Source organism: Fistularia commersonii, chromosome 4 (genome assembly GCF_037954325.1).
Source record: "Fistularia commersonii isolate RoL2024-O1a breed Wild chromosome 4, RoL_Fcom_v1.0, whole genome shotgun sequence".
NCBI lineage: Eukaryota > Metazoa > Chordata > Actinopteri > Syngnathiformes > Fistulariidae > Fistularia > Fistularia commersonii.
The window spans coordinates 11,351,543-11,376,790 of NC_141287.1; the positions used below are offsets into that span (position 1 = coordinate 11,351,543).

The following is a 25,248-nucleotide window of genomic DNA, read 5'->3' on the forward strand; positions in this document are numbered from 1 at the left end:
AAACCTCAAAATTTGATGGTACTTTACAAAGCACAAAGTACAAAGATGAAAATAAATGTATAATGATAATAAAATATGTATGATATTGTATGTATCTTAAGTACCTAAAGTATACAAAAGGGTATAATTTGTAGATGAATAAACAGCTGATCAATCCTAACTGATAAAAAAAAAAAGTGCACTATATGGGATGAATACATGAAAATTGTTAAATAAAATAAGATAAACTCAGACAATCGAATTCATATATGCTCCTAATATATATATTTATCTCTGACAAACTTGTGTAAAACAGTCTGTGATATGAATGTATTTAAAATCCTTTAATCATGATTTGGGTTTCATCTCTGCTCAGAATTGATTTATTTACTGAAATTAAAACTCAGTAAACTTCTCCTGTTGGCACCGGGGTCAAAAATGGAAAGAAATGCACATGAAATATTGTGTGTGTGTGTGTGTGTGTGTGTGCATGTGTGTGTCCTTCATTAATGGCCTTCCGAGCAAAGTCTCTTGTTACGGAAACATGACGATGATTTGACTGATTGCCGTCATTTATGCCGAAACCAATAGAAACGTAACCAAATCCAGCGGGAAGGAATGAGATTTTCTCTGTTTACCTGAGGTGAATAATGGTGGGTATCAATCACTTCTGACTCGACAGCCCTGGCCAAACCCGCTTAGCATAATCTGATAGAAAATAATTGTGTTTTCACAGATCATATGATTACCTTGACCGCCTCTGCAGGTGTCATGGATCTGCAGTTCTGCCCCAGGTTCGGCCTGGAGACAAATTACAAGAAAGACAGGGAAACAGTGCAATATTTGATTTAGGAGTTAAATTCAAAATAATGGCTAATAAGAAAAGAAAAGACATACAGTATGTTTATTCTATTCTTATTTCCAATTCATTCAACTTTGTATATTAAAACCAGTTTGATGGAATTGTTTTTTTTTTTTTTCATATTAAGTCTATGTTTAAAAGTAATCAGTTTTCCTGATGTGATATTGCGACTGACGTTTCGTCTCACAACCTTAAAAGGGTTTTTAGGGTGATGACGCTCATAAAACAACATCAGTCAATCCGCGGTATCGGCTGATCTGCGAAATTAAAGAGATTCAGCGCCGAGCCGCGGCCCCCGCGCATCTGTCACTGAGCCGACGATCGCTCGAAATGGGTTTAGCTCTGACGTCCGAGCCTTAAAATATGACTTTGTCCCTTGCAATTTTCTGCAACTCACAAAGCCCCGGTCAGAAATGCTGATCATTTCGAAAGTTGCGGATTCATAATTTATTACTCCTTGTATATCAAATATCCCTGATCGCATTTAATCTTAATTGAGTTACATAGGCTTTGATGATTATTTTGCGCTTGACAGTGATTGGTAAGATTGTGGGTAATGTAATTGTGATTAATGGCATCATTAGTGTAATTAATGACACATAAACTGCAGACTTGCAGCAAAATTCATCCAAGACTTCACCTCCGCCTGTTCTCTCTCCCAGAGCCCAGGAGGTCTTCCGCCAGGCCATGCACTCCCCGACCGTCCGCCTGGAGGTGGTCCCCTCTCCGAACAGGGAGCGCTACGAGAAGAGCCTCATCGGCCAACTATTTGGCAGCGGCGCTGGGACGGACGGCAGCCCCCGAGCCGCCAAGACCAAAGAGCCGCCGCCCGTCAAAGCCAAGCCTGCGTTCAGGCCGCCCGAGAACCCGGTGGCGCGACTAGGCGAGGAGCGCGCCGTGCCGGAGGCTGCTGTTTGTGTACGTGAGACATGTCTTGTGAATCCACAGAGAGTTTGTTCTTCACTCACACAGTACAAGCCACGGGAAATGAAAAAAGGGGGAAAAAAATAAATTGGTCCTTTTATTTGTTTCAGGTGTGAAAAAAAGAATGCTTTGCAATACCATTAATATTATTAGTGTTAAAATATAACTCTTGAAAATCACGATGGGGTCTCTATGTTTACACCCCAGTGCAGGAAGTCATGGAGGGCTTCTATCGGTTGCTGACTGCAGGGATCACTGGTCCGCTTGAAGATCAGAATCAATATTTTTAACCAAATAAATGACCCTTAGATTAGTGGGAAATTATTTTGAATTTTTCTCTGACGGGCCGATGTTTCTGAAACATTGCAAACATAACCAAGATATTGGTGTGGAATTGAAAAAGCAACAGCAAAAACACCTCAAAAATCCAAGTCTGAATGAGTTAAAATACCAAAATATAACTGATAAGAAAGGAAAAACAACAGTGTAATTACCTTAAAATAGTAAGTTCCATTTTAGATAATTTAGTAATTTAGCAAACTATATTACTTATCAGTGAATATAATCACGATTTGCATAAAAATGTTTGAGAAATGAAGTGTGACTAGCAATGACCATCAAATGGATAAATCAATAAAAGCTGGACATTAGAAGTAATAAATTAAAACTGGTAATCTGTTTGAGCTTTATTCATAGAATACACAGTTAGAATAATAATGATATCTTATTTCCATGTCAAATGTATAAAGAGGAAGTGGAAAAGGAAAGCTCTTAGCTCTCGGTATGTCTTCAGTTGGTTCTCCATTAAACCATCTCGTCCATCAACGTGGATGGCATCGGACGCCATGGTAACCAAGCACTCAATATAGGATATGCAGGTTATGGGGTTTTGTAACTCTACCGACCCGATGAACAACTGGCGTACAAGCTGCAGTCACTAAGCAACCGCCAATGATCATGTAAATATAACATCAGTGTATTTGTGTCTTGATACCTAAGTGAGCAGGTACTTTTCAGTGTATTTTCAGTGTATACAGTACTTTTCAGTGTATTTATGTGTCCCGATACCTTGATATGCAAGCCGGGGTCGTATAATTTTACAACCGTAGGATTTGAACGTTTTCGTGACACCTAATTGCTTTTTGAAAAACCATAGAACACCAAGGGGAGGAGTGACAGTCCTGCTCCGAAGAAAAGTCCCGCTCTCTCCAGCTTGGTGGCCAATAAGAAGGGAGGACGGAGACTTAGGATCGACCTGAAGAAAGGTGAGAGCTGATTTTGCGGCCACCACCACAAGCTTTTTCTCCGAACCAGAATTTTGCGCTCCCTATCAGACCCGCTCCTCGTAATTAGGTACCAGGAGGTACAGAGGATGTAACGCTCGACCTTTTTTTTCCCCAACCCGCAAATTTTTAAATAAACACTTCTTGCACCATTGCCATCCCCGTGTCTGACTCTTTCAACTGTGACCGATCGCGTGCCGCATCCAGGGTTTTCGGACAAATGTTTAGAGAAGTGCAGGGAGGCGGCCTTCCTGGAAGGATGACCTGCGGGGCGAAACGTCCAGGGTTTTTAAAAACACGATCGCCCGGCATTAAAGCGACAGAAACCTTGCTTAAGGTACCAAATAATAAATAGAGGTTGGACACAGTGCATTACATCCACACTGACTTGCATTAAAAAATATTATTCTCTGAAATGTGTCTCAACACACAACTTTGTAAAAATAAATACATAAATGAATGAATAAATACAAATACATACATACAAATACAGATACTAGACTAAGTAGGAAATTGTAATATGACATTGATTCAGAAAAATGAAGTAAATCTGACTGAACCCAGAAGCCTGAATGTTTCAGTAATTTCATCTATGGCTTCTTTTTATTCATTTATGTTTTTTTAATATATAATTGCCTGTCATTGAGTCGTTTCGCCTCGTCTTCCTCAACTTAGTTTTCAGGTGATTTTCTGAACTTATAATTGTTTTTAGATATTTGCGCTGATGTTTTTAACATAAATTTGTCTGATTTTCAAGTTATTTTTGTCCTTTTTTTGGCTAGGTAATTTCTTATTTTAATTTTTTTTTGTTTAATATTATTTTTCACATTTTATTTATTTCATGTCTTTAAGGTTACCATTCAGAATTGATTGTATTTCCCCATGATTGTTTAAAAAGAAAAAAAAGTGAATACATTGATGTTAATTAATGAACGACAATATAAATTTTTGCAGTTTTAAAAGTATTGTCATTATTTTCCCCATTGATTAGGTCTACATTTGATGCCAGTTGTGTAAAAAACATTGCATTTGTCATGTATCACATGTTCCTTACTTGAATTTACCCATCACCCCCTTGTATTTCTCACTAGAACCAGTCTCCTGCCTTTCCTCCGGCCAGTTTCCTTGCAGCTATCATTCTCTTTTTTTCCCTGGCTCGCCTTCCTTTCCTCCCCTCCTCCATCCCTCCCTCCCTCCATCTTCCTGATTCCCTCTCTTCAGGGTCTATTAAGTCTTTATTGATCTGTTCATTTCTGCTGATATGAATTCATACCGGGGCCAAACTGCTGACTGTGCTCTGCTAAAGAGACTGGACTAAATGAGGTCTATAAAACACACAACCAGCTACTGTGTCTGTTTGGGACGCATTCATTCAGTTTATGAGTGTGTTAGGATACTTTTCTGTATGTGTGTGTGTGTGTGTGGACATTTTTTCAGTTATTAGTATTTAAATCTTCCCACACCTTTCTTTCCAGAACATTGACCCTTTATATCTACAGTTAAGTTCATAGTTCGTTTACTCGCTCCTATCCTACACTCCCTTAAACCTTCTCACCTGCACGTGCACGTAGTGCTGCAGTTGTGGCTAGAGGGCTTAAAGTAATGCCAGCACGTCTCCAGCACGTCTCCGATGGTTTCTACATACACACACACACAGAGCAGCCACGGTGCGCTAACTAGACCGTGGAAATGTATCCATATCTAACAAATATAGTCTGATTCTACTTTGTGTGTAATGAAGAGTGAAAAAAAAAAATTAACTGTGAAGAGTAAGTAAAGAGTTTTTCTTTTTTTTTTTTACTTCTCCAGTCCCTTTATTATTATTTTTTATATGTGTTATTATTATTTAATTGACATTATGTGTGTCACCTAAAAAAAAAATGAAATCATAAAAAAAAAATGCTAGATGAAGATCGAGGCTTTTCCTAAGAGTTGTCATAAAATCACTCAAAAACAAACAAAAAAATAACAAAAAAAATACTTGGAAGGAAACATCTATGAATGCCTGAATAATTAGAAATGTTGCATTCAGGACATCATTTCAATAATGATGCGTCAGATCAAAAATCAATAAATTAATGGCCTGAAATCTGCACATAAAAGCTGATATGTTTATTTCAGTTTGCTTATTTTCCAATATGCCCAGCTGAAATCTGGTGTTCTTAAAAGTATAGTGTGCAGGTGTGTGTTTGCTTGCATTACAGATAGCAGCAGCATGTACTCTTTCTTAATAAGGCCTGAGGGTTTATTTCTCACACGTCTTAATTTTCCGTGAAACTTTTCTCTCCCAGGTTCGGAAGGTCTTGGTTTCACCGTGGTCACCAGAGATTCATCGGTTCATGGCCCCGGACCCATCCTGGTCAAAAACATCCTCCCGCGCGGCGCCGCCGTCAAAGATGGACGCCTGCAGTCCGGAGACCGAATACTCGAGGTCAGCCAGCGATCTGCGGACGGGCGGCTATTCCGGTGACAGTGACGCTAATGTTAATTCTGTGCGTGCAGGTGAACGGCGTGGACATTACAGGTGTCGGCCAGGAGGAGCTGGTGTGCATGCTGCGCAGCACCAGGCACGGAGAGAATGTGTGTCTTGTGGTCCTGAGGCAGGAAGACTTGTTCCTTCCCCGTGAGATGGTAAATAGCTCGGTGTCCGCCACACTCGCGCGTCACAAACACCCGTCTCCTGCTTACCTTCCGGCTTTTTGATCTCCCACCCTCGGGCCTACGCTGACTTTTGCAACTTTTGGTCCGATCAACAGGCTTGCCCGGAAATGCTCAGCTCAGTGGGCTATAAAAAAAAAAAAAAAACAAACTGAACATTTCATCACAGAAAAAAAACACGAAAAACTCAAAAAATCTGCCGGCGTGCGAAATATCTCCGCGCCTGTCGTTTTTCCTCTTCCTCCTGTGGAATTTTTTTAACGCCGTTCTGAATAATAAAACACTTCATTAGTACATTGTGGCTCTATATTTCCATCTTTTGTTTTTTATTTTTCTTCCCCTCTCCCTCCTTCTCTCTGCATGGTGATTAACTTACTTACTCGCAGTGATAGGCCGAAAATGCCGGGTTCATTTATATATTTTCCCCCATGACAAATACACCTCCATCTCATGATCTCTGATAAATTTAGCCTCGCACGGGATCTCTGGCTTTTCCAGAACAACTCAAACATTTTGGATGATTTGTTTTTAGCATTTTGAAAAATCTCCGGCATTCTCGATTTCTGCCATCCCAGTCTGAGGAATCACCTGCGCTCCCTTGCCCTCTCCTTCCTCATCACGGCGGGGTTGGTAATGGTTTCCTTGCGCCTCATAAATGTATAATAACTATTTAATTCGCTTTTTTTATCACGGTGAAATGCGAATAAAACATGTGAAATTGCACCGCCGGCCGGCGAGGTCCCGGCACAAAGGGTGTATTTACTTGTTTACTCCAATGGCTCTCTGTTTAACCTTTTTACAAATGTAAAATCACCAGAGAGGAATGCAATTCCAAGCACTTTAATTACTCTGAAATTATGTTTTAAAAAATAATCCAGATGTTTATCCCATCAGTATTTACCCAATCAGCTTTTTCAGCTCTTTTTTCTCCCCAACCTGTGTGAGTTGTAAAACTAGATTTTGCCTTTTCAAGAAAATGCCCATCACATTATGTTTTTACTTCCGAAACCACTGATTCTCATTGGCTGGCGTTTGTGACGATGAATTCTTGTTGAAATCTTCTTCTTGTGGCAACTGCACTTGAATTTCTTCCCTTGAAGTTGTTTCTCCCCTCATCCGGGAAGCTTCCTCAGTTCTCAGAAACGTCTGAGAACTGAAACGTGAAACGTCCTCAATTGAAGAAATTCAAGTCCAGTTCGCAGGACAAGGAGATTTGACCTGGAAGACTGGGAAAGTCAAAGACACATTCGGGATGATGGTTTAATAGACTTATCGATGCTACCATTATGTTTAGTCACTTTCCTGAAATGATGGTACTCTCCCAAAGTAAAATTTAATCTCAATAAGAAGTCCGAAAGCACTTTATACAAGGTAGAAGTTTGTTTTTTACCTGAGTTTTCAGCCTCAAGGCTCCGTTTCACTGCTATACTCGTTAAAAGGCATGTTTTTTTTTTTTTGTGGACAAAGGCGTAAAATAGGGCCTGATTGGGGGGGGGGGGGGGGGGGGGGTAACGTATCTGACAAAAGGCAGATTGATTAGGCCGCTGCTCTGTGACCCCCGAATGGACGAGAGGCTGTGAAAAATGGCGGGATTGACTCTCCATTACAGTTAGTATAAGAACTGATTAATTACTTGGGGCGAAACGCAATTTCTCATTGTAAAGCTTAGCTCAGCTTGAATATATCAATAAAGGTAGATTGAGTGAGTGTGTGTGTATGTGTGTGTGTGTGGGGGGGACTGGGTAACAGACGGCATGATGTGTCGCGACAGCAGAACAAGAATTCTAGTCTGGTGTTTCCCGATAAGACCCAACGACAGGAGATTAATTATTGGCCCCAAACTGGAGTCGCATCCCAACCTAAGAGTCATATTTGTCGGAAAAGGGATACCTTGACAGCATTATGTGAGTGTGTGCGGGCGAAGCCAATATAAATCGGTCTCTCTTTTTAACGGTCAGATCGGAATCCAAAGATCACTCGGGATCCGCCTATCCGGGTTCTCGGCCTCACACGACCCCCGCCCCCCAACTCCGGCGAGAACTCATCCTCTGCCCAATTAAAAGCCGGTGTTGTTCGGCGGTCTCGGACATCAAGGGGAAGCTGCGAAACACGCCGCTTCACAAGACACGGGGTGATTCCAGGATAGCATTAGTCATCCTTTAACTGCTGTTACAATGGAAGTTTAAATGTGCGCGCATGTCGATGAGTTCATTCGGGTTTAAGAATCGAGGTGATGATGTCACATCTGCCCTCTTTCCATCTGGTCCGATCATTTGCCGCCTGTGTGTTTTATAGATTTCCCGTTTTACAAGTAAACACCGTATGTTTGGAGAGGGTTGGTCACAGTTGGCTTCCGCAGGAGACTCGACGACAAGCGTGTTTCTATCTTCTTTCGGACTGCAAACCTTTCCTCCAGGTTCTCCGGTTTCTCTCCACGGTCCAAAAATACAGTAATTGGAGACCCTGAAATGTCAAAATGTGTGACAGAGAGTGATTGATTGTTTATCTTTGACATGTGAATGAGGTAGTGAATGGTTGTATGTCTTTATGATGCCAGAAAAAGAGAGTTATTGGTTGTTTTTCTCTAAACTGTCTGATGTACAAAAGTAGAAATGAGACAGTGAATGGTCGTATTTCTTGAAATGACAGGTGAATGAGAGAGTGAATAGCAGTACATCCATGACATGTGAATGAAAGAGTAAATGGTTGTCTGTCTCTATATGACGCGTGAATGAGAGGGAAAATGGCTGTATATCTCCATATCTGGCCCGGGATCGACTGATCCAGGGTGAACTGCGTCTCCCACCCAATTATTCATCTTCTTATCATTATTATTATTATTATTGTTGTCTTCTTCTTGTTGTCCTTTGGGCTTTTCTCTTCAGGGGTCGCCACAGCGAATCTACCCTCTCTATCTATCCCTATTCTCTGTATTTTCCTTTCTCACACCAACTACCTTCTTATCCTCTCTCACTACGTCCACAAATCTTCTCTTTGGTCTTCCTCGAGACCTCCTGCCTGGCAGCTCCAATTCCAGCATCCGTCTACCAATATATTGACTATCCCTCTCCTGTACATGACCCAACCATCTTAATCTGGCTTCTCTGACCTTTTCTCCAAAACATCTAACATATGCTGTACTCTAATATACTCATTCCTGATCCTATCCATCCTGGTCCCTGCCGAAGAGAACCTTAACATCTTCATCTTTGCGAACTCTAGCTCTGCCTCCTGTCTTTTTGTCATTGTAACTGTTTCAAGGCCATACAACATCTGGTCTCACCACTGTCTTGTATACTTTTCCTTTCATTCTGACTGATAGTCTTCTATCATATAGTAGCCCTGACACTTTTCTCCACCCAATCCAACCTGCTTGAACCAGTTTCTTTACCTCTTTTCCACACTTTCCATTGCTCTTGACTGTTGACCCGAAGTACCGGAAATCCTCCAACTTCTTGATTGTTGTATGTCTCTATATTTGGGCCTGGGATCGACTTTTTATTGAAATATTAATTTGGACATAGTGAGAGGATATGGAGGTAGTTGGCGTGAGTGAGGAGGATACAGAGAATAGGGTTAGATGGAGAAGGTTGATTTGCTGTGGCGACCCCTGAAGGGAAAAGCTGAAAGGGGAAGAACATAATTTAGCTTTGTATAATGAATGACCCGTATGGAAGTACTGTTTTTAAGTTACTGATATTTGTACTAAAATAAGTCAAACAATTGTTCGAACAACCTTCATCATCGCACCTTCGTCGCCTAAGTGTTTCTTCAGCGCGTTTTTTTTTTTGTGTTTTTAATTAGAATTGAGGGTCATTGCCGGGTTGTTTTGTGTTGCAGAAGAAAAAAAACAAAGTGGATGATAATGATGATGATGATGATGAAGAAATGTTGTTGGGTCTCGTTGAGCTTCTCCTCCCTCCCCGTCTCCCTTGTGTCACTTCAGCCCACCATCTGGTGTTGTCTGTTCTACACGGTGCGCAGACGTTAGCAAACACATTGCGCCGCGTCAACACACACGTACACAAAAACACACACGCACGCATGCGTGCACCCGCTAACTTATTCGGTGACATGCGATCATATTTCTAAACATTCCACAACACAACAAGTGTACCTCCACCTGCTGCGCCGCATCGCACACACAACACGCAGAACATAAAAATACATTTTCCAGACATTTCCCCGGCGCAGTGAGGGCCCCGCACCCGCTGTGTCGGCGTCTGCCATGAGACTAATGTTCGAAACAAAGACGCTTCTTTTTTTCTCTCCATCCAGACATTTCACACTTTGTGTTTTCCTACCTTTCCTTTCCTCTTTCGTTCTGGTTTAATAACATCTCACTCAGGGTGGGCGGGGCCCCGTTCCCACAGCTCGCCTGCGATGATATGCAGTATTACATAATGGAGGGCTCCTTGAAAAACAGTGCTTTGTTTGAACAGCAGTCAATCAAAACAATTTAATTTTGATCCCATTTAAAATCTACCTTCTCTGAACAAGCAAGTTCTTCTCTTTGTAATTTCAATTAATTTTTTCCATCTTAATCCATTTTATTTGTTTGCCTCGTGGGTGTTGGCCTGCCGTAGTGGATTTCCCTTTTTTTACTTTGCTTCAACTTGAAAAACACCAAATAAAACGCGTTTAAGCTTATTTCTTAATCATAATAATAACAATAATGATAATGATGTTGACAATGATTAATCATTCATTATTAATAATTACAGTGTTATGATAAATAATAATTATTATTTTTATTGTTGTTTTCACAGCCTTTATTATTAATACTATTATTGATATTGTGGTTGTTTTAATCAAATTATTATTTTATACTAAAATAAAAAAATATATAATTTTCTTTAGCGAAAGAGTTGAACACCTGATTTATGATTAAGCAAAGACGGTAATTGACTCGTGTCACAGGAGTTTTTTTTCACTAAACTCTTTTCAAGGGCCCCGGAAAAGGAGAAGGAAAATAATGAATAAGAACACGCCACCGACAGTCGAGGATCAATGAGAGTTGTTTCCGAATCCCCTTCTGCCTTTTTTTTTGGTGTGGGGTATCTGCGCTTCTCTCTGCCCTTTTCCTGCTTTTCTTTTTCCTTTTTTCCTCGCTTAAACAGAAAATTTTTCGAGTGCCAGATGCTCTACACGCGTGTGCGCACACACACACACACACACACACACGCACACACAGGCGTATTAAGACAGTCAGCAGTTGGCAGCTGGTGAGACAACACATTCAGAGCAAAACAACTTTATTGAACAGTTTCTTCATTCTGATTATTTCTCATCCATCAATGCCGCATCCTGTGTGTGTGTGTGTGTGTGTGTGTGTGTGTGTGTGGAGAGAAAGAGAGACAGTTACATTTCACTGATAACGTCACCAACATTGACCTCACAGAACCCTAATAGATCCCCCATCTGTTACACCCTCCGAGACCTGTGTATGCCCATCACACACACACAGTCGCACATTGACACACACTCTGGCAGCTTGTCGTCTCTACGGGAGCTGCCACCATCCCGGCATCAGGAAAGTGTTTCTGTTCGCTGTCTCTGTCTCATCTCATTTTTTAAAACCTTCGCATGTGGACGCGGCGGTCGCAGGGTACAGCGTGTCTGCCTGCTATAGATCTAAATTATCAAGAGACTTCCCGTGACACACCGAGCTCCTCCTCTCCAGGTATTTTTACGCTGATGGAAATCGATGATTTAAATGGCAAATTAGCGATTTCAGTCACATGCCGCCCCCAGTGCTCCTGCACAGTAGCAATAATAGTAATATGTGATGATAATAATAATTATCCATTTAAATCCTACATAGAGTACTGCTACCCCTACCCTCTGTCATCCCTTGCCCACTCCTCCTCCTCCTATTCTTCCCTACTTCCCTATCACAAGGCCACCCCTCTCCCCCCAGAGCTTTCCTCGCGTGGGATTCTGGACATCTTACAACTCCCGCTGACAAATGGATGTGGGGGGGGCTGAGAGTTTTCAAGCACGAATTATAAAATTGTTACGTCTCTGCAGTTCTGTGGCAGGAAAAAGATCTGGCCATGGTTGAAACATTAAAAATGTTTAATGAAAAAAAATAAAATAAAAAATCCCCTTCACATACATCCTTGTAGAGATGCGATCAAGTTGTGCCCCCCCAGATATAAATTTGCGTATCTTAAATGCAAAACGATGTCGTCAAAAATCAAACCGCTCTTATGTTGCATTACGTAGTCGAGATTCTTTACGAAAATTACCCCCTGCCCAGCATTTAGAATCGGATGAACAGGTCTAAGTGCGGATTCTTGAATGCTCCACATAAATGCTCGTACAGGTACTTGTTTTCCTTGGCCAAACTTTTTAGCCCTTCTCTGTCTTCCTCCGCACGGAACCCTGCTTATGATACGGGTCCGGGTGTCAGTGCGAACCAGACAAGTGTGACTAATGAAGGAGGAGGCAGCTCCCCGGCGGCCGGCTGGAATCCGGATGCGATATAAAAAATCCCCGCGCCGGCGGCGTCCGGCATGGGTTTCAGCAGCCTGGCGTGCGACGACCTCCAATGCAAACCTATGACGGAGGGAGTGGAAGCATGTGTGTGAGCGAGTGTCCGTAACACATAGTACGAATGTAGACGGCATTAGCTTGGCTAATGCAGCACTGGGCCTTAACCACACTTTCTTCTATAATATAGGAAACGTTGGCATAAATAAAGTTCTTTTTATCTGACAGTTCAGACCAGGCATTTATGTATCCCCTTCGCCACCGCTGCAGTAGTTTGCACCTCCATCTTCCTCTCCCGCTTGTAATTACACTTATATTCACCCCCCCCCATCATCCGCTTCCTTTCTCAGTAGGGCAGTAAATGCTTTTTTAGTCGCACCAAGACTGTGGACTGCCACTCGTCTCGCCGGTGCCTTTACACATGCCATTAAGGGAGGGGATAGCATGCAAGCGAACTGTGGTGGTGGTGGTGGGGGGGGGGGGGGGGGGGCAATGGGGGCCTCCATCTCTGGCAATCACTGATGGGACAGTTATTTTCATAAGTCAGAAGCATAGACTATAATGTCCATCCCTGCAGTGTTTACCTCAGCAGCTTTAGTGGCCCGGCCTTGTAAAATACATGCGGCGGGGAGTTATTTTCCTTCACTTTCCAGTGAGGGGCTTGGGCATGGCGCGCATACACACAGACACACACAGACACACACATACACACACACACACACACACATACTCTCACACAAGCACAATTCATATATGCACATATAAAAACAAATCTTGCACAGTGGCTGGCCATCTGCAGGGACTCTGCTAAAAGACCGTATTGCTGTTTGCAGGTCCTGACCCCCCTCCCCCCCCAAAAAAAACAAACAAACCTACAAGAGCATTTGGAGCAGCGTACTGTAAAACAACATCCCTAATCCTACATAACTGATAACTAAAATTACAATCATTATTCTTCTTATCACCACCCCATTTTATCTGTATCTCCCCCCGCATTTCTCTCTGACTCCACATTCATTTGGCTTTGAGGAACGACCCGAAGGACATCTTCGTATGTGCCAGTGCGCGTTTTAGTCGGCTGCTCCTCTTCATTTTTTTTTTTTTTTTTAAACTCGGTGTATCTTTTCTCTGCTGAGAAGATGAGTTTTTAATAAAACACATGGTTGTCGCACCAATGGTGCGTCCTCCCATTGATCCATCATCGTGGCAACCCATTTAAATAGTAAATGATCAACGGGGGGTAGAGGATCGTCTGTGAAAATGGCTTTTCTCATGTTCACGAAGCAAAGATGACACCTTTAATCTTAATAATATAACATTTGATTAAGGTATTGCAAGCATATGTGCTGGTTCAAATCCCTCAATCCCTCAATCAACTCATAAATACTACTGCTACTGTGAGTACTACTACCAATTCTTGTACTTCCTGGAAACTGTTTTATTCATAACATTATAAAATGTTATAACTGCCACAATGTCAAAGTGTTCGATGCTCTTGCATCATAGCAAGAATGTTGCTGGTTGGATTTTGACAAGGAGCCTCTCTTTGTTGAGCTTGTGTGCTCTCCCAGTGTCTGCATGGGGTTCCTATGGTTTCTTTGGTTTCCTCCTATAGTACAAAAACAAGCAAAAAGTCCTTTTACACAGTCCGATATATGTAGGAACTAGTTGATGTCTCAGTTGTCACGTGGCTCTGTGCGGACAGTTCTTTGATTTAATGTGCTAGCGTATGCCAGTGACATAGGTACTTGTGTACAGTATGTGAGTTCCGACATTCGGTGAAAATCGTGTTACTTTACGCCATAGAAACAAAATTCTGACACAACTTATTAAGAGGTTAGTTGTAAAAGTAGTAGTAGGAGTTGTTGGTTCCTTTGGGAACCTTAATTGCACAGGCTTGTAGGTCTCTACAGCACTGTGATTGCTTCAGGGGGATCCTGCTCTCGCCAAGTGACTGCTAGCATAGACCCTAGCACTCACTGTAGGAAAAGGGGTGTAGACAGAGAATCAATGGATATATATTGTCAAATATAAATATTCATTATTCATACTTTTATATCAACAAATTATTTAGGTCATAAATTAAGAATAAGTAAATAAAATTCTTAATTTTTTTCGCACCATGAGTTGTGAATAAATTGAAGCTGTACCCAGAGCAGTAATAGTAAAACCTGATGAGATGTTTATCAAAACTTTTAATTATATTTTTACTAACATTTCACTGGAAACCAGCCAATAAGGTCCTCTGAAAAGCATTTCTGGGACTGAATAAGAGTGATGCCAGTTGAGGAAATTGTTTCTTTACCAACTGTTTGAGGAGCTGAATTTGCTCTTCATAGCTCTGGCTCTAATGCCAGTGAAATTGTAAATTGGGAAAGCGGGTACTCATTTTTGTTTTGCAAGTTTCAGTGAAACAGAATTTTTTTTTTTTTGCCACCTCAATCTAACACCATTCACCGGTCAGAACGTTGGTTCTGTCTGGTTCCAAAGGTAAGAGGGAATGTACGTGATCATTCGGGACATAGCCGGTGATTAAAACTCTGTTTATCATGGTGGTCATGACCCGAGGATTTAAATTTCACTTTTAACTTTGACTCTGTCGTTAGCATCAGCTGATAGCAACATTTCCCTCTTGTCACTAAGGAGTCCTGGGGTTCTGGGCTCGACAGTCTTGAGATTAATTCATTCATTGTCTGTATTGCTTATCCTGCACTCAGGCCCGCAGAGGGGGCGGGGCCTATTCCAGCTGTGAATGGGCGAGGGTTGGGGTTTGTCCTTGATTGGTTGCCAGGACCACTTATACACATACAACCGTTCACCTTCTCATTCACAATTTAGGTTGTCCACTGACCCCACAGCATATGTTTGGACTGTGGGAGGAAACAGAAGAACCTGGAGGCGAGCCACACAAATATATGCATACTGCATATGAACCTTTGCGTGGTTTTTCTCCAGCCTCCCCTTGCTCTTCCTGATGTTGTCGTCACTTGGGATTGACATATCTAACACTGTGGCTGTCTTGTGCTTATCATCCACTGGTGCTCCATCTGTTTTGGTCCGCCTGCAACTGGAACTCCTACGGGATCTTAGCACGGTTGTTCTGGACCACCTTTGGAGGTGTCTTCCATCTAGATCTCAGGACCTCCAAGCCTTATTCAGTGTTTGTGTATATGCTGCTCACCACTTGGCTATGACAGACCACTTTTGCTTTTGCTGCCAGCTGGTGTCTTCCATTTGCTGTGTTTCAACTGTATGTCAGTTTTCTCATAAATCGTTACAGTAATAAATTTCGATTTGAAGCAGCACAAAGTAAAAAGTGAAAACATTGTGTCTGGACTTCTTTCAGAGCCACAAAAGATTTGCAGTGTTAGTTTGGGAGAGGCGTACGCTCGGTAATTCTGGACCACCTTTGGAGTGGTCTTTCACCTTCATCATTGGACCTCCAGTCCACATTCTTTGTTCACGTCTACTCTCTCATTTTAATGTTTTTTTTAATTATAGTTCCCCTTTTGTCATTTTTTTTTGCAGTAAAATAATTTTATTTTGTTCTAGTTCTGTCTCTAGATATGTACAATTTGCATTGAGATCAATTGTATAAGGATTAGATAAGCGACCAAGGCTATAGTAGTTCTGACTTGCATTGAAAATGGTCTTCTATAAATCGGTTGGAACGGATCTCTGATGTAACTCTCGTGTGTGTGTGTGTGTGTGTTTGTGTGTGTGTGTGCGTGTATATATGTCCATTATCTACCACTTACCACTGTAGTCATGGTCGCAGGGATGCTGGAGTTAATCCCAGCCATCATAGGGCAGGAGGTGGGATACACCCTGGACGAGGCCACATATAGAGACAAACCACCTTTCGCAGTCTCAGTCACAGATCTGGGCAGTTTTCTCAATGTGTTCCAATTGACCTCCTGCATGATTTTGGACTGTGGGAGGAAACCGGAGAACCCGGAGTAAACTTACCCAGACATGGGAAGAACATGCATATATGCATATAAGTATAATTGTGAAGTAAATGGAGAAAAGACTGAAGGGCAAGCTTCCTATTTGAGGCTCCTCTAACTATGTTTTGGCAAAAATAAACCCACTGCTTGTTGTGTGGGAGGATCAAAAATGGCCTCGAATTATGTAAATGCATGCCATAAAGGGGAAATAATTTATAGCATGTAACATTAAACAAACGTAGATGACCTTTCATATTTTTTGCTGTAAACATAGATATACTTTATGCTTATAATGGTTGTGGTAGCACAGTTGTCTCTTCCATTCACACATTTTTAATAAGTTTCTTAATTTTTTATTTTTATCATTCTTTTTTTTTTCCAAGTTAGCCCACCTGGTTAGGCGTCCTCTTGGCCAAAGAACTTTAAATTTACCCCCTGTTCTCCATTCCTTACAAATGTATGACACATTATATTTACAGTAAATATCTGCTGTCTACTCAGTTGTTTACGCTTTGGACACTTTTCAACTCACTGGTGGATGGCTGTTTTTTTTTTTTCCCCAAAACAACAGGGCAAAAAAAGAAACGTACCTCTAAAGCTAACTGCTCAAGGGGCAGTGCTTTAAAGGTTGGGAAATTGAAAGTTATGAATATTCATTGGGATGTAAATGTGCTTGTAAAGGCGCTGATGAGCACATTTTACCACCCTCTGAGGGGAAGCTGCCACAGCCATTTTCTCTGCCATTTTCTAAACTTTCTGTTAAGGTAATGCTAATAGACTTTGTGCAGAGTGGTGTGCAGACATGAGAGTGGAATTGCACCACGAATAATTATTTTTCAGGTCAAACTTTTACAATAGAGCCTCTGCTGACAAATTTAATTTGTTTTTGACTCCATTCACAAACCAAATCAATTTTTCCCATTGAAATCAATAGAAATCCCGTTGATCTGTTCTCAAGTCTAAAAAACATGCTACACTCCTGAAACTCTTATGGATTTATTTGTTGGAAAAATCCAGGAAGGAATTAAAGAAAACCTTAATAACTACTATTTCTGGTGTTCTTTCTCTTCTTTCTAGCACTTGTAATGTGCATTTCCTTCACTAAATCAGCAAGCAAATCATCTCCAGCAAGCTGTCTTTAATTGATCCAAACTAACAATCGCTTTTCTTCTTCTAAGACTTGAGACCAATGCTTCGTCAGTCTCGTTGCCCCTTTAGCCACATCAGCAATCTCTAGCGCATCTTTGTCCTTAGTGCTTGGCGGGATCTGTAACATGAACACCGCACTCATTTTTAGCTATTATTTCCTTCCTCTGATCGACTGTAATTCTTAACTTCTTCTTAACACCAGTATTGCTATCACTCTTAACTTTTTTGAGAGCCATAGTGAGGGCTAACTCATTGAAGAAAAGCACAAAAAGCTTTACAACTGGAGGACACAACGATGAAAGACATGAAAAGTGACTTTCAGCCAACTCTCAACCGTTTCGGATTGGCTTTTCCAAATGATTTTCCCATAAATTTCTCATATTTCCATTGTACTACTGTTCCTCCTAGGAATATTTCCGATCGTTGAGCTTCGCAGAGTCTAACCATTTCCTTTCTCTGTAACAAAATCCAGAATGATAAATAGTGAGAGGAGCAAAAACTCACACGATGAGAAAAGATGAACGTAAGTAAGCTGAAATTTCAGTTTGTTTTTCATAAATGGACTCTGGCTGCAATTTTTCCAATAGAAAACCCCTGTCCCCAAAACCACCATTTGCGATGGCTTTTTCTTAAATTGAAAAGCTTTTTACTTGTTGAGTGCCTGGAAAACCGCTGACCTCTAGTCTTCCCGCGGCTCCCTCCCCCTTCGTCGCTCTTGCTAACCACATCACTTGCATTTCCTCTCTCAGAAGGAAGAGCTGTCCCGTGTGGCGGGCCTGATCCCGGAGCATGGGAAGGAGAAGCTCATGTTCGAGGTGCCGCTCAACGACACCGGTTCAGCGGGATTGGGCGTCAGCCTCAAGGGGAACAAGTCCAGGGAGACGGGAGAGGATCTGGGCATTTTCATCAAATCCATCATTCATGGAGGCGCTGCGTACAAGGTTAATCGCCCCCCCTCCACCCCTATCCAACACCCAAATTAGGAAATTTGAAATAAAATAACCAAAATTATCTTTTGTTTTTGCCTTAAAAAGAAAGTATGCAATCTCATTAGGCAAATGAGAAATACTTGGGGAAAAAAAAAAAAAAGCTTTGAACACCCACCCATTTGAAGTGGGTGACATCATCAGTGACATCACTCAGACAATCTTTATTTGTTTTAATTTTGTAATAAATGATACAAAAAAACTCACGTTTTGAGATGTTTGTTTTCTTTGTTTCTCTAATATTGCGCGGCGGCAGGATGGGCGCCTGCGTGTCAATGACCAGCTGGTCGCCGTGAACGGAGAGTCGCTGCTTGGACGCTCCAACCACGTCGCCATGGAGACACTGCGTCGCTCCATGTCCCATGAAGGAAACGTGAGGGGGATGATCCAGCTCGTGGTGCTCAGGGCTCTGAAGGTACACCTAAAATGTGCACCAACACACCCGCACTTATTTGCTCACAAAAATGTGTTCATTTAAAAAAAAAAAACCCTCTGTTCAATGTTTTCAACTTGAGACGTGTTTTCTCAGGTGCTCACAAAGCCTAGTTGGAGTTTGTGCGTGTGAAAGACATGCTAATTGAGATTAGGAGCATTTATTATCACCTCTCTTTTAGTGGATTAAGGGTAACAGTTTCCTTTCATTGTCATGGAAACGATTCATGAGTTGCTCGGGTTGCAGGGAAAAACCGGCAACATCTCTTTCACTCAAAGAGAAATCCTTGTTAGTCTTTTCTGCCTTCTTATCCCAATGTCAACATTTGAACATTTGATTGATGGGAGGAGTTGTGGGAGGAAGTAGCAGCTTCAAAAAAAAAAAAAGCTTGAGAAATCAAAGAAAAAAGGAAAAGATTAGAACTGTTAAAAAGTAATATCCGCTCGAACGTAGCTGGATTCAGCCTTTTCCAAGCAACATTATTACAATTGAGTATAAAATACCATGATCAAACCCGCAGCAGTTTAACCTCCCCGGCAGGTGAGTGAACCAGAACCTTCTAACGGGTGTATTGGGGGGTTGAAGCCACCATAATGTTGATATCCGAGTGCCGACGAAACTGAAAGACAAACATCAGTAATGGTGGTGGAAGGGTGCAGGTTCCGGGATTTTTTAAAGTCATCTTTAGTAGTCCAGCCAGGAAAGAAACGTTGCCCATTCACACACACACAAACTTACACACTGATGGCGGTAGAGCGTGCCAGACCGTTGGTAGCATCACTGTCTTGCCCAAGGGCACTACGGCATGGAGCCAGGAGGAGCTGGGGATTGAACTACCAACCTTCTGGTTGGAAGGATGTCTCCTCTACTCACTGAGCCACAAAATTAGCGCAACATCGCAAACCGCTTACATCCGAAATCACGGAACAAGACTTTATCGATAAATCGATGTGTCATAAAAATGTGAGTAACCTATGACTTCTCATAACATTGACTCTAGATATCGCTTATGTAGTGTAATTCACAATGTATCGCAGCTTCAGTAAGAAAAAACAACAATTAACACTCTTTCCAGCTGTGGTTAAAGTACCCAACAGCCCAAAGCAAACATGTCTGTCTCTTACTCCCTCTTCCGACCGGAGTATCACTCCCCCTTGCACCTATTGACTCGGCCTCAGTCCGACGAACCACTTATGCGGCCCCGCCATTCACCCCCTGCGTGCTTGACACGGCTCTCGCTGCTCTCTTTTCACCTTCGCCTTCACCTTTTCATATTCTTTTCTGGACGGTTAAAAAAAAAAAAAAAAAAGGAAAAATTCAGCCTTTGGCCCACTTTTTTTAGCCGATGCCTTTTTATACTCCTCTGTGGTATGCCAGCGTAAATAAAAACCCTTGTGCGCACAAAACCACCGGTTGTGCAATTGACCTCTGGTGCCTCTTCAAGTGGATCCAGAAGAGGCCAGGCACATTGACACCACAGGTTAGTGGAAAATACATGAAGAGAACAGTTAGAGAGAGAAACCAGCTTCGCGCCCCAACTCTGAGTTGATCATTGATTTGTGACGAGAAGAGGAAAAACACGACAATGCAACTTGGGGTTGCCACATGATGCAGAGCGCCATCGAACCCCTCGGTCCTTCCTGCCTCAAGAGTTTGGGGGGGAAAGAAACAGACGGTTGAGCGACTGCACCTTAAAAGCCTTTTTGGGTCTCCTTATCGATGCTTTTACCGTCACACAAGTGGACCAATCTACTTTCTCTCCTCTGATGTTGTCTTTATTTATTTATATATTAATTTATTCTTTCTTGCCATTTTGCATTCAGACATAGTCAGCTTCCCTTAATCTCAATCTTTTGTGCGCAGCAGTTTTCAATCCAAAGCCACCAGAAATTTCAAAACCTGGAGCTGGTATGATGTGATTTATTTACTTACTGACTGACTTAATATAGCCTCTTCCTAGCCTGTCAAAATGTATTCACGTATAATTTCTAGATATAATATTCACATTTGATATGTTATATTTATGTATTTATTTATTCATTTAGTAGTAGTAATAATAATAATAATAATGATAATAATTATAATAATAATAATAATAATGATAAGTAGAAGAATAAATAATAATAATAAAAATAATAATAATAATAGTAATAATTATATTAATAATAATAATAATAAGAGGAAGAATAAAGTGCACATTAGCAGTAAAGAGCACAATAAACAAAAATTGAACTATAGATAAAACCTGTACCCAGATACAACCCACCGGAACTGTGGTGAAAGGATGATAGATTAAATAGCAAAAAAAGTGTATCAGTATGTGTAATTTGAATTATTATGTCGTTGTTATTGTTTGTTAATGATAAAAATTATGTTATTATAAATATAGAACGTAGCAGCAGAGTTATCTGTACAGTCCAGTGCAAAAATCAGTCATTAATTATAAATCCTGTTAACACCGTTTTTTTTTTTTTTTCTTTTCTTTTTTTTTCAGGAGCAGCATGGAATCTCACCAAACTGCTCATTTGACAGCTCCGCTTATCCGTCTGGACTGAACGGCCCGACGCGGCCTGTCTGTCAAACCAATGGCCATGTGTCCCCGCCCCTGGCGAGCAGCCCCCTCCGCATGTCCAGTGGTGAGGAACCCAATATGAGCATTCTGAAGAAATGTTGTCGCATCCGTGTTCATCTGCATGTCAGGCCTCGTAGCCGGGTTACGATTGTCTGAACCTTAAAACTGCTTTTTTAAAGAAAAAAGACGTTTGGGGTGCCAACTCTTGAGCTTCAAAGATTACAGCAGGCTCACCACAAAGATCTCGGAGGCTGAGTTTTCTGCTTCTTGGTGAATTTGAATGCAGGTGGAAAGTGGGAGCAGCCTCAGCAGTCTGAGCGTTGAGCGTTTAGTGCGGCACAAACGCTTTATCACTAACAGCAAGTGTTGTCTTCTTGAACGGCAGTGGGTTTTACTTCCTGCTTGGAATATATCATGGTGGCTTCAAAGCCTCTTTCAAAAACACACACACACACACACATACTCACACGCACACACGCATTAGCACACACAGGCATCCATTTACCAAAAAAACATGAAATTATTCCGTCTTGCTGGGTGTGTGAAAGGGTGTAAGCAGAAGTTGGAATGAATGACAAAGGGTTCTTAAACCAATGGCAATTGATGGTCAACAGATGCCAGCTCGTGTGTGTGTGTGTGTGTGTGTGTGTGTGTGTGTGTGTGTGTGTGTGTGAGAAAGAAAGAGACAGATACAGGAGAGGTTCACAGAAGTCAAACAATAATTCCAACAGTGAAGAAACATTGTTTGTATAAGAGGGGTAACAAAAGAAATTGGTGATGGCATGGACGTGTGTGTGTGTGCATATATATATTTATATATATACATGTACACACACACACACACACACACAGATATATATATATATATATATATATCTGTGTGTGTAAGTTAATGTGTGTATACATATGTATACAAACACACATGGATTTGTATACATATGTGTATTTATATATATATATGTGGAGCTGGCCTTTTCTTCCCCATAGTTGAACTGAACATGCATGCGTGCACATACACACACACACATGCATGCACACACACATGCACAGAGACAGGCGTGCAAGGCGTGCACAATAGCACATCTTCAAAAGCGCAGCATGAACACTGTTGTCCTGAAGTCGCTGCTTGGCTCGGCGTTCATCACTCCAAACACTTTTTTTAGCTTCTAATTTTAGCTGAACTTGATGCACTCCCCTGTACTTTTTTTTTTTAATACATTCAGTTTTTCTCCGTTTTTTTTTTTTTTAATTGTTATCTCATCTTTATTTATCTATTTATTTTATTTCGCCCACTCAGGCGGCATCAAAGGTTACATCGCATCGTCTCAGTGAAATACCAAGGAGGAAAAAAAAAAGTGAGCCTAATGAAAAACGAAGAATAAAAACTACGTCCTGGAGATGAAACGAACTAAATATAAACATAAACACAACAGATATTGTCATCCACACCAAAAACCTAATTAGAGGCTCTGCTGCCCAGATTTCCCCCCCTTTCATTTCTCCTCCCCGGCTCCCTATCTTCGAAATGTTATTTATCTTCTCATGTTCCTCAAGGATCCGCCTTTTGTTGTTATTCCAGTGATCAGCTTGTATTAAAGAGTTATTTTAGAGTTGCGTTTTTTATGTATTGCACTTTCTAACTAACTCTTATCAGCTTTGGAAGCATGCGGAAGCGTATACATGTGTGTGTGTGTTTGTGTGTGTGCATGTGTGCGTGTGTGCGTGCTTGCTTGCTTGTGTGTGCACGCGTGCAACAGCTTGCTTACGTCATTGTCGGTGTCCCGATCTGCCAAGATATGTGCCTGTTAAAAGTATGTTTTGGTCTATATTTGCGCCAGCATTCTATCTGCTTGTTGAGAGAAGCGTGTGTGCTCTTGTGTGTGTGTGTGTGTGTGTGTGTGAGAGAGAGAGAAAGAGAGAGAGTGTTGGTTCAGGGATTTCTGGCCGAACCGCCATGTTCAGTGTGTTTACACTCAATGTGGTAAACAGGTTTGACCTTGCTCTTCAAATTCACCCCGTCTGTGGTGTCGGCTTTACGCACACAAACGCTTTCGGCTCCACAAACAGCACATTTTATTAATTATTCCTTTTTGTGCATCTTTGGTGTGTGTACATGAATACGCCTGCTACTATTACTACTCTCTATTATTCCCTTAATGAACTACTTCAAATGCTGAATCCATCATCTGTGGTATTTAAGTCCAAATGAAAATGACTTTTTTTATTTGCTTGCACTGATGTAAGCATTTGCAGAAGACAGATTTAAAAATTTATGATTCCCTGCATATGTATTTATGCAAATGTGTTTACATTTAAAGATCTTTCTTTGTCGCTGTGTCTCCTACACATTCCTGCGTGACTTTTCCACTGTGTGACATCCTTCCATCTTTCTCGCGCTGGAGCGTTTCATGTGTTTTCCACTTCAGAGATTCTTGTTCTCTGTTATTGGCCCGCACAGTATCCCGGACGTGAAATATGTGCACATATCATGCACAGACAGGTAAGGTCCCCGGTTCAATTCTAGCGGGATGCCTCTCTGTGTGGAGTTTGCATGTTTTCTGCATGGGTTCTCTGGTTTCCTGACTGACATGGAAAGCCTCCCACCGTCTAAAAACACACTGGTTAAATGGAAAAAGATTCATTTACGTCACCGTAATTTCCAAACCATAAGCTGCTACTTTCTCCACATGCTTTGAACGCTGCGGCTTAAACGATGATGCGGCTAATTTATTTTATTTTTACGGGCTAATGAACTTCATGCCGCCAGAATATTTCGCCTCGTCACGCCAGACCAATGAAATCACCGCAGAACACACGCGTGGTTTACACAAATGACATTGAAAGTGACAACTGAAGGGAGACTAAGAAAATGTGTGACGGAGGAATGCTTAGGCTGTTTAATTTGGACATTGAGGAAAACAGCTTTAGCTGTTTTTGTGGATACAAGATAAAGATGAAGATAGTTATCAATTACTTTTTCTGGTAGGCTACTGTATTTTGTATTTTTCAACCGGATGTGTTACAGACTTTTTAATTAAAAGTTCTTTTTAATTAAAAGTTCAAAAAATCTCTGTGTAAATATCTCATGCTTCGAATGAACACTCGGAGCTTACACACAAGGGCGGCCTATCTTTGCACAAATGTTAATTTCGTTCAAATTTACTGGGTGAGGCTTACATTCAGGTATGCTGAATAGTCAGAAAATTACAGTATTTCACATTACTGATAATTTCAGGTTATTTATATATTTTATACAGTGTTTTTGTGTGTGTTATATTTCTATACACACACACATACATATACATTAGTAATGTGTGCATATATATTAGCAATAATCCCATACATACTGTAGATACATGGCAGTTTTATGACCATTTTACCAAGTGAACTGGCAGAGTATTTTTTTTTTCACAAAGATTAAAAAACACCCCTTCATCTTTCTCTATTTACTCCCACAATATTGTGTCTTAGAATTTTGGTTCTTAGATTCCGACAAGTAGAGCAATTTTTTTTTATTTTTTTTTTTAAACATCGCATCTTTTAGCAGAAATCGGTCTCGAGCTTTCACCCATTACAATGGCAGGGTCAGATTGTAAATTTCCACACCGTCCTGAAAAATAATCAACTGATATTTTTGGAAATCTTATTGGAAAAAAAATAGTTCAATGTCCTGGAAAAGCACAATTTGTATCGGAAATTATTTCACATTTTCTTCAATTGGCAACGCCTCCCATGTGACCCTACCAGCCAATCAGATTTGCCCGACCTCTCAGCTCTGTCCTGCTACGTTGTGTTCCCTTGCAACTTTAAACCCCTCAAAGGGTTCTCTCTTTTTTTCTAAAGAAGCACCTAGCTAACAGATCGACAACTTTCCAATAAAGAGTGTAGCTGGTATTGTTGCCAGTGATTGTTCTGTCATTTCCAAGAACGTAAGCGATTATTTCATCGATAACTTCC

At 41.2% G+C, this 25,248-nt stretch overlaps 1 protein-coding gene across 1 annotated transcript in view; it reads left to right on the plus strand.

Annotated features, from left to right (window-relative positions):
- pard3bb (par-3 family cell polarity regulator beta b) overlaps positions 1-25,248 on the plus strand; it is a 224,842-nt gene that overhangs the window by 67,514 nt on the left and 132,080 nt on the right. Inside the window, exons 8-14 of the mRNA XM_086145295.1 lie at positions 1,504-1,759; positions 2,922-3,030; positions 5,340-5,479; positions 5,551-5,679; positions 18,050-18,241; positions 18,543-18,701; positions 21,214-21,343. Coding sequence (XP_086001421.1) covers positions 1,504-1,759; positions 2,922-3,030; positions 5,340-5,479; positions 5,551-5,679; positions 18,050-18,241; positions 18,543-18,701; positions 21,214-21,343 — 1,115 coding nt within the window. The remainder of the gene's footprint in view (positions 1-1,503; positions 1,760-2,921; positions 3,031-5,339; positions 5,480-5,550; positions 5,680-18,049; positions 18,242-18,542; positions 18,702-21,213; positions 21,344-25,248) is intronic.